Below are 11,380 nucleotides of genomic sequence, written 5' to 3'. Positions count from 1 at the left end.
TGTGTTAAGAATTAATAATTTTATTTATCGTAGATGAATGAATAACATTGCAATGTTACTGCAATATTGTTCAAACGTTGCTGGAATAATCTGTGTTGTATGGAATTTTATCCGATGTTAATGGCTAATTTTGTTTGCTTATAATTCTAAATACATTTCGATTTTTTCAAAAATCATATATTTTGTAATCAGGAGTAATGTCTAAGCAAGCGCATTAAATAAATACCAAAGATTGATAAATAAGTTAGAAATGAATTTGATGTACGAGACACATAATAGCAAATATATTATTTTATTAGTTTTTATTATGGATATTCGCGATTATTGCATATTTCCTATCTGCAATGATATTTACAAATTAAAATTCGGATAAATTATTGTACTTTTTGTAAACTGAATCATTTTCAATTAAAAATTCATATCATTTTAATTTAATATATTTTATGCAGTTACACAAAAAGAAAAAAATTTAATCGGTTGAATAAGAAAAACAATAATTGAGTTGTAAAAATTAATAGCGTGCAATTAAACAACATGCATACTCTGTGAATGCACAAAAATTAAAAAATTATTGAAAATAACATTTACTATGAGCTTAACTTAATTTAATTGTAACAGCAATTTTTATGATACAGTTAAAAGAATAGGCCAGTTTGATTTTGTTAAAGTTAAGACATATTTCACATTAATAGTATACCATGTATTCTGTAACTCGTTAAGTCGTATGTGTTTATAACCTTTTTTACTATGTAAAATAATTGCGCATAACGTTATAAACACATAACGATTGCATAATGAATTATACAATATAGGGGAAGATAGCTTATATACAGCGTGATCGAAATAACAGTGGGTTGAGTTCTTAAGCGGTATTGTAAGAGCTATCGCACGATACGGAGTGATCCACAGTGATTCAGCTTATAATCCAGAACAGCACATAAGGGAATTATTTGTTTAGAATTTTAAATAGTTAAGAAATAAGAAAGAGTAAGTAGAATGATAGTGAATGAGAGTATCTGTAGTTACATCGAGCGAATATATACAAGAGTGGCACAAATATAACTAAGACTTTTTTTGTGTGAATATAAATCAACATTAGAGATACATACACTAAATAAAAGAAAGGATTATGCACTACGTAGGCTTCCAAAATTCATTGTTAACTAAATAGCTATAGTTTACACACACACACACACACACACACACACACACACACACACACACACACACACACACACACACACACACACATACACACACACACACACACACAGAATGAGGAAAAAGTATAAAATCGATAAAATATCTCGAAAACAATGCATTAAAGAGAAAAATGTTTCATATAAAAGTAATAAGGTTACAATATAAATGCATCAAACTTATTTGATCTTGAATGTAAGTATGAAGGAGTTCTCAAACTTTAAAGTTATAAATAGATTCCCTACTTTTTATTCAATATTCTTGTAATTAACATCGGGATTCCCTACTTTTTATTCAATATTCTTGTAATTAACATCGGGATCTTTTCAAAACACTATAATGAAACTTTTTTTTGATTACGTATTTTTCGAGATATTAACTAAAAAGAGTTTAGGAGCGATACTTTTATATTTTTTATTTTCTAATGATTATATAAATAAGTAATCGGTTAAGAAGTATAGTATTTGAATTAAAACAGAAGTAGACCGTGGAGTAGTAGTAAACAACTTCACATATCAGTACTTGACAGTAATGAATCAATTAATTTACAGGGAAAAGAGAGCGATGTATCTTTCTTTTCTTTATGAAGTGACTCATCTCTCTCTCTCTCTCTCTCTCTCTCTCTCTCTCTCTCTCTCTCTCTCTCTCTCTCTCTTTCTCTCTCTCAGCGCCAAGTATTTACTAATATGAGAAATTATTTACTACTCCACAGTAAATCTACTTTTGTTCTAATTCATCTACATTAGAGAATGGTTTGAAAGAAACCGAATCATGTAAACGTTTTTAACATAACATATATAATTTTTTTTTCATGTATATTGTACAAATTTTACGCATGAAGTACTGCGCACGACTCTTATTTGCCTTTTCCTTTCATTAGTTTGATTAAAAAGTCCATATTAATTGTATTCTTTAGTTATCATTTAATATTAAAAAAATTTTAAGAAAAATTCGTTGCTCAATTGTGTAAAGCAAAATTGTTTAAAATAGTTAAATATGCTTTGTTCTAAAAGCTGTACCTTTATATTTATGTCCGTACTCCCAGAGAATTTGTTATAACAGTGACCAAGAACGATTATAACATAACATTTTTTAAATGAACAAAAAGTAGTTTTACTATCAACTGTCTTACCAATCTTAAAACTTATAACGTCTCTAAATTTATGACTATAATAATAAGTAGTCATTTGTCCAAACAAGACAAGTGGTTGGGCGAGCAGACGAGCGTGCGTGCTATTTGAATTTACACTTAAAACTTTATGAGCATGTTTTCAAAGCATTAAACTTTTGAAATATATATATATAAAAAAAAGTGATTATTTCAACTCAACAAAGAATATGCCTGAATGGGATGCTAATACAGAGTGAATCAGAGTCGTTGAATCAGCTTTTTATCCTATGAAAAAATTATCGATTGCACATCTAATTATCGGATATAGATTAGATGCGTGGATATGCATCGTACGAATTGCTGATCCGAGCGCAAAAAAGTATTTAATGCAAATTGGCGGTGGAAAGAAGAAAATAGGGAACAGAATATTATTATATAATATGTTTAATTGGATACAATATAATATATTTAATTGGAAATAGAAAATTATACAAGTCTGCATTGACGTTTTGTTTTATGTCATATAAATAATATTAAATCTTTTTAACTCTTCTCCAGCTACTGCATTTCTAAGTATGGGATATCCGCGGGATCACTTTGTCAATATGAAACAATTTGGGATATCCACAGGATAAAGTGTGCTGTGTGGGATCTTTATTTTTTAACACTATCGAAATAGTACTTCGAAATGCCGTAGCAAATTTTCTTTTTGTCAAATTAATTTTATTTTTTATTTCTTTAGTTTCAGTTTCTATTTTCGTAAGTGTATCAGTCGTTATTGCGTATAGCAGTCGGTTTTTTTATTTTTTCCTTTTCCTGATCTTCCATAATTGATTGATTATTGACCGAAGTTATATGTAATTCGATCAATATGATATCAAATTATTTCGACTTTCTTCTTCTCCTTAAAAAGGTTAAGGCATGCAAAAAATATAAGTAATAAAAGTAAGCGAAACGGTTTTTATTTACTACTTACATTACGATTGATGATATTTACTTTACAATTTCGACTGTGATTGGTCGATTCGCTTACTGCTTATACCTTATTTTGTGTTACGTTTTTCTCTTATTGCCATTTTTTTGCTTTTATTTTTTTTAATCGACTTTCTTGCACTTCACCTTTTTGCTTTTATCTTCAATGTAGAAAGAAAAACAGAAGGAAAAAATTATGCAAAAAATTAAAAAAAAAACAAATTTAATAAATATTAATTTCTATGTACATTTTTATATTTTCTAGTTTTGCAGACTGTATGTTGATTCAGTCTAAGATATCAGTCTAAAAATATATTTCTGAACTGAAGCTAGAATAATAATATATTACAACTGATAATAAATTTTTAATAATGCTAAAATTATCATAAAAAATTACCTTTATTCTGTAGTCTTTATACATAGTATTATATTTTGCAGAAAGATAGAAAAAAAACTTAAAAGCACAACACAGTAATACACAAAGTTCGGTATAAAATTAGATTAGAATTCAAGAAGAGAGAAGTTTTATTTAAAACTTGACTTTTGTGTATTTATTTATTTGTCGATACACTGTTTGCAGATTAGTTGATTATATTTTCATCGTTTTATATTTAAAATTTTATTTTCATTTTTATATGCAAATTCTTTCCACGCTCTATTAAAATCTATTTTTAATTACATTGATTTATTACATGATAATTACGTATGTATTTAATAATACATTACAATTTTTCTCTCTTCTCAAATTATACATATAAGTTGGACGATTTATACATGATGTATAAACAAAATCAAACACAGAGAGAAAGTCTGCATATTGGAACTAATAATCCAAAAAGATCAATAATAACATTATGTATTGAAAAGTTTTGTTTAAAAAAAATTTTTCTTACCACGAACTTTTAAAAATTTTGCATGCCACCAATCAGTTTTAGATATTGCATTTCAGTCAACTGTTATCATTCCTTGTCATTATTTGAATTATTCATTATCGTAATTTAATTATTACAATTTCAAATTACAAAATATACGTCAAGCATAATTCAATATATTGCGCTCTTATATTGTAAATTTATTCTTATATGTATAATAATGATATGATATCAATTTGTCAAAAGTCATGTGATGAGGAACTGGCGTTTGAATTTAATACCTATGATTTAGTATAATGCATAATTGTTAATTTTTAAATTATGCAAAAAGATTATTTAATTATGACACAATTAGCGTTGCTAATTTTGCTAATGCTAATTAATAATATTAATAAAATTAATAATATTAATATCAAGGGAGTAACCACTATCTCTGAAATATTGTTTCATAGATTACATGATTTCATATGATTTTATCTGATTACATATAATTTTTTTCACTACATATGAAGTAATTTGGTAAAATATACGATTTTATATAATATTATACAATGACCTCTCGATTGCATATGTATATAATTATTGGATTATACATAGAAATTTCATGAATTTTATAATGATTTCGACTCTGTCCCACGATTACATTAAGTGGTTACATTCTTGATTAATATATATAATGTACTTATTGTTTAAATTAAATGTAACTACTATATAAAAAAATAGTTCAACTAAAGATAAAACAAACAATAATGATAAAAACCATTCATCATAAATAATAGAAAAAATATGTATAATTTATTTGTGTTTATTGAAAAGTTATATACATTTTTTTTATAAAATACTGCTTCTCTATTCTTTCTATTTATTAAATTATGCAATGAATCGAAAACAAATTAAGAAATACTGAAAATGGAAAATACAATTCGTATAGTTAACATCGTAAGTATAAATAATAAGTTAATTGTACTAATTTTATGCAATCTAAAAGCGTACTTTTATAACTATTTTTTGCACGATATTCGCAATTTCTTTTTTTTGCAAGCGCCTTATATAGGCCAAAGCGATCTTATAAAAAACGATTTCTTCAGAAGGCAGAATCTGTATCATCCAATGCAATTGCATATAAAGTTGTGATGTCATTGTGACAATTAATGATCCTTACATTCAGTCCAATGATTAAGATAGTGTTTGTGAGTTTGAGTAATACGACTTTTATACATACTAATATGAATGTACTTTAAATGTTATAAAAAAAGAAGAGAGCGATATCGTACGATTGCATATCGTACGATATCGCTCTCTTCTTTTTTTATCTCTCGATCATTACTTGTTACCTGCAATTTTATAGTTTTAAAAATCTCTCCTGTCATCAATCAATATCAAGTATAAAGAAAAATATCTCAAACATTTCCAGATTAATAAAGAGATAACAAATTGAAGTTCTAATCCTCCAAAACTGACGTCAAAATCTATAACACAGTTACTGACGCTAGTTTTGTGAGACTTTTAATACATATAGTATATATATATATATATATTGATTCAAAGGGACTAATTAATTTTAAGAATCATTCAAAAAAGTGATCTTGCAGTTAAAGCGAAATTGTCTAAGTACGAAAAATAGCTAAAATAGATAAATTTCTAACAAATACTGCGATATTGGACATGTATTACATAATCATATAGATGGCAGAGATAGAATTTAGATTTGTGAATTCTATGCGTATGTGATATATAATTTTTTATCGGGTACAAAAAACAATTATAATTCTAGCTAGAGTAGCAAAATAGTTTTTTGCATGATCCAAAATAACATAACTCGTATAAAAAATAATGAATACTAAATTTATTTAAATAAGAAAATTTTACTTTTATAATTACTTTTTGCGCAATATTCATTATTCTATATACTACGAGATTCCTTTCTTTTGCAATTTAAAAGATATTGCAAGAGCGGATTCTTGAAAAAGTTCTCCGTAAATAAAAAAAACTGTAAATCAAAAGTAATTTTATCGGTTCGATTTTGAGATTCCGATGTTGTAAATTAATTTATCAAATTTTGTATTTGATTTACGGTTTCGATTCAAAAAAAAGTTAAAAACGATTATTGATTGCGAATCCCCGTTCAAAATATCATTATTTAAAATTTATAAATCAGGTTGTTACAGGAGATGAATCAATCAACTACATATGCATTGGCTAGTGAAACTGGTCTCGATGGTAATTCTGTCATAATATATTTAAAAAATCTTTTATTTATAACAATTTTTAATCTATCAATCTCTCCTTGAAAAATTGTCAATTTATACAAACATCAGCGCATTATCGTTGTATATCCTGCTTTACATAGATAATTACCTACTTATAAATTCTGCTATAATAAAGCACGCCTTTTTTCCTTCTTTTATATTAAGCATTTCATAAGTTTCTGTAAATTCTGTAAATTTTTATTTTATTAAATAAAAAAATATTAATGTTTACATTTTAATAATTTTAGGGCCAGACCAGGTACTATCTACGGACATAGATACTACATGTAACGTCGACGACAGAGTACGAATAAAGTTAGATACCAACGGACCTAATTCATGCATGCCCGTATCAATCCCTGGAGTTTTAACTAGAACAGCAAAGCTTTATCCTGACCATATAGCGTTGGTGTCTAAACCCGATGCCAACGGCAAAAGAACCACATATACTTTCCAGTACGTATAAAAAGAAGATGTAATAAGACTTTTATTTTTCTTCATTATTATAATAAGTAATATATGTATAATAAAACATGTAAGACTAATTTCTCTATTTATGATTTTATAAAATATAAATATTTTTTTGTACAAATTTTTTTTTTCTATTCTTCTCAATCTGGTTTACAGGTAAAATCCATGAGTTTAGCAACTACATTTACCTGGATAGATGATACAATTAATTTTGTATAATTTTGTTAATTTATATTACAGAGAATACGAGTCTGCTATAAGAATCGTCGCGAAAGCGTTTATAAAGTTGGGTTTGAAGCGACATCATAGCGTCTGCATAATGGGATTCAATAGTCCGGAATGGTTTATTGCCGATCTCGCGACTATATATGCTGGGTAAAAAGAATCATTTTTATATTAAAATAAGCATTACTTATAATTTACACACGTACTGTTTACATATTCATAATATTGCGTATATAACGATATGACAATAAAAAGCAATATAACATTTTCAAAAATTAATATGTATTCTTAATTTTCCGGTTTTTAAATCGGATTTTTAATAGATCATACAGATTTTAAATAGATCATTGTTCCTTTTTAGTGGAATCGCTACAGGGATTTATATCACAAATTCTCCAAAGTCATGCCAATATTGTGCCGAACACAGTCGGGCAAATATAATAGTCGTTGAAGATGAGAAACAATTGCGAAAAATCTTGCAAATAAAACACAATTTGCCCCACTTGAAAGCAATTGTTCAATATAATGGCATACCTACCGAAAAGAATGTTTTGAGCGTAAATTGATTAGTATGCTTGCCTAATATCTTTTTATTTAGTATATATATAACTTATTATTATTTATTTTTTCTCAGTGGGACGATTTATTGGACATAGGTAAAAAAGAATCGGAGGATAAATTACTGTCTGTGTTAAAAACGATAGGAGTAAATGAATGTTGCATTTTAGTATATACGGTAGGTTCAATTTATCGCAGTTAATCAAATTGTGACTACTATAACATATTTGATGTATTATTTTTTTAATCTGCAATCTTTATAGTCGGGAACAATCGGAAATCCAAAAGCTGTAATGTTAAACCATGATAATATATTGTCCAATATACGGGCAGTGTTAATGGTACTACGTATGAAAGAAAAATCAGAAGTTATAGTCAGCTATTTGCCATTATCTCATGTTGCAGCACAGGTAAGATGTTTCAAATAGCATAATATATATTTTATATATCTTAAATAAAAATCTATCGGTGACATTACAATTAATATAAATTTTCATGTATATAAATTACATAGGGTTGGAACCCAGAACTTGTAACGTGTGTGTGTCGTTACCATTACTTCTTTTTAAGCAGTTAAAATCAGATTTTAACTGTTGACTAATATTATTGATAATGACTTTATAGTTTATCTATAATTATGTTTTTAATATAATAATATATAAAACGTATTTTTCATATGTTAAGATTTTTGCAACTAAGTTTTATATGTCCTTTATTTTCTTTATGTCATTATTTGATTCTAATAGTCCTTTGTCTTTGTTAATTTGCATAAGATTGCATGAGATTATATAGGCCGGTATTTATAGTCAGTTCTTATATTCAAGATCGTCTTAAGTTCAGCCTTGAGTCACGAACCAATAAAAGAGCCGCATTAGCGTATTAAGACATTACTTAAGACGGTTTTGAAATAAGAACCGACTATGAATACCGGCCATAATATTTTAATTCCAGTTAATTGACATCATAACAAACATTACGATAGCGACCACAGTATACTTTGCGGACCCAAGTGCATTAAAGGGTACGTTAATAAATACATTACTTGTGGCACAACCGACTTTTTTCCTAGGGGTGCCTAGAGTATGGGAAAAGATATACGAAAAGATGCAAGAGAAAGCGCGTAATAATGGTGTAATAAAAACGTGGATTTATAAATGGGCAAAAGCACAAAGTCTTCATTATTACGCAAATAAAATGAATGGCATAGATTACAAACATTGGGGCTACGTCTTTGCAAAGTGGCTTGTTTTCGATAAAGTCAAGGCAGCATTAGGTTTAAACAAGTGTCAAACCTTCGTTACCTCAACAGCACCCTTGAATATCGATATTACAAACTATTTCCTGAGTTTAGACATATTTCTATTCGAGGGATATGGAATATCTGAATGTAGTGGGTGTCATACATTAAATGAAATTGAAAAATGCAGGTAAATTATATTTGCTTTTATTCTTTATATTGAATTTTCGAAGATATTTATGTTTAAAATATTTTGTTTACGATAAATTTCATTCTAATTTATTAGCATGGATGGTGTAGGAAAAACTTTACCCGGACTATATACAAAATTAGATAATATAGATGAACACGGTGAGGGAGAGATTTGTATAAGTGGACGACACATATTTATGGGTTACTTAAATGCACCGAAGCAAACCGAAGACGTCAAAGATAAAGATGGCTGGATACATAGTGGTGATCTCGGTAAATTCGATTCAAACGGGAATTTGTTTATTACTGGTAAATACTTGTTTTATTACTCGTAAACATCTATTAACACTCATTATGTAATAATATTTATTAAAAATAATTACATGGGTTATGTCAGCAAATACGATGTATACATAATATACATGATATCCGGTAAAAATCGTAACAACGTTTACATTCTTGAGATTATTTTGAGACGAAAATCGTAATACCAAAGTGACCAGACTGTAATAGTTTTTGAATCATAAGCATTTAAAGTTAGCAAATCATATCGTCTATAGTCTGCGTTTTCAGGTGTGGTTGACATTTTTCGTTGTATCACACTTAAACGAACGAACTTTAGGCAGTATTCGCTAACTTTAAATGTTTATAATTAAAAAACCATTATAGCCTTGATATTTTGGTATTAGAATTTGTGTTTCAAAAGTATCTCATGAAATATACCTTTAACCATTGTTACGGTTTTAATCGAACACATTGTATATTTTTTATGCATTCACAGGTAGAATAAAAGAACTTATAATCACAAGCGGAGGGGAAAATGTGGCACCGTATAATATAGAACAATCGATATTATCGGAATTACCATATTTAAATAATGCTATGGTAATTGGAGATCAAAGAAAATATTTAACAGTCCTTGTCACGCTTAAGGTACAATGCAAGAAAATAAAAGAATATAAATTTAAAACTATAAATGTCCAAATAATACGTTTTTTTTTTTCAGAGTAATATGAATGAAGAAACTGGTGCGCCATTAGATACGTTGACGCCAGATGTATTAATATGGGCACAATCTATTGGTAGTAGTGCCAAAACGGTTACAGAAGTCATAAAATCTCGCGATACAGCCGTAAGTCTTAAAAGAGACTCATAATATTATTTAATACTGTATAATAAAAAAAATATTTATTTCTCAAGTCTGAATCAAGCAAACAAATATGAATAAACAACTTTCATAGTAACAATTTGGCATTAGTTAAATATTGATATTGAGACGTATTGGAACAATATTGGATTAATACTGGGTCAATATTGTGCTATTAGAGTTATTTTAATGCAAACAACGTTGCCAGTATAGCAGCATTCGTATTTGTTCGTTTGGTCTACATGTTTAAATATTACAAAATATTTCTTTTAGATATATGAAGAAATCAACAAGGCAATTAAGAGAGCAAATATGCAAGCCATAAGTAATGCTCAAAAAATACAGAAATTCGAAATTCTTCCGCATGATTTTTCGATTCCAACTGGCGAATTGGGACCCACGTTAAAGCTTAAAAAGAATGTAGTTCAGAAGATGTATGCTGATTTGATAGATAAAATGTATGAATGAAGTACACACTCTAAGTTGTTACTATAAGTTATTATTATTAGTTTATAATAACTTTTTATTACACAAAATCCGCGCAATGTACACAATGATTTTTAATAAAAGATTGATGCGGCCTTTTACTTTTGAATCGTTTAATTCTATCATTGTCGTGTCTTATTTAGCATTCTTAATCCGGAAAAAGTAATAGATAAATTATATTTAAATTATTTATCGCTAAAAATGTATATGAATGCTATTCATATATATTATTCTATTTAGTTCAAATTGTTTCATAATTTAAAAAAGATGATTGCATTTATCTTTATTTAAAGAATGTATATTATAACATATTATCAATTTTTATTTAATTATAACTCATTAAAGAAAACGATAATAATCGAGGTATCCCTAATTTTGAAATGTCAGAAACACTTCACGTGAACAATTATGTAAAAAACCACGCTACCAGACCACTTTTTATCTTGTCAGCACATTAGTTCATAAGAAATATTCGAAATTCTAAAACACACACACACAACACACAAATGTCAAATATTTTCTTCGATGTACCACGATATAATGATGATATCACGTACAACTCATGCTATTAAAACTAGAAAGCTAATTTCTGAGAAAATAATCGATATAAGAAATTGTTTCATTCCGCGATGAAAAATACTAATTTATAAATTATACTTT

General features: G+C 27.6%; 1 protein-coding gene across 1 annotated transcript; it reads left to right on the top strand.

Annotated features, from left to right (window-relative positions):
• The first annotated feature begins 6,320 nt into the window (after window positions 1-6,320).
• On the top strand, window positions 6,321-10,726 carry LOC108731674 (very long-chain-fatty-acid--CoA ligase bubblegum). Its single transcript, XM_018462112.1, has 11 exons — window positions 6,321-6,375; window positions 6,653-6,860; window positions 7,116-7,250; window positions 7,462-7,657; window positions 7,735-7,836; window positions 7,922-8,068; window positions 8,610-9,085; window positions 9,182-9,396; window positions 9,869-10,020; window positions 10,094-10,219; window positions 10,508-10,726. The coding sequence occupies exons 1-11, from the start codon at window positions 6,327-6,329 to the stop codon at window positions 10,700-10,702; spliced, it is 2,001 nt and encodes a 666-aa protein (XP_018317614.1). The 5' UTR covers window positions 6,321-6,326; the 3' UTR covers window positions 10,703-10,726.
• Window positions 10,727-11,380: the final 654 nt, after the last annotated feature.

The sequence above is a fragment of the Mycetomoellerius zeteki genome, unplaced genomic scaffold (assembly GCF_001594055.1).
Source record: "Mycetomoellerius zeteki isolate Tzet28-1 unplaced genomic scaffold, Tzet1.0 scaffold135, whole genome shotgun sequence".
Taxonomy (NCBI): domain Eukaryota; kingdom Metazoa; phylum Arthropoda; class Insecta; order Hymenoptera; family Formicidae; genus Mycetomoellerius; species Mycetomoellerius zeteki.
The sequence above is the reverse complement of the archived record's forward strand: the minus strand, read 5'-3'. Positions and strand labels throughout refer to the sequence as shown.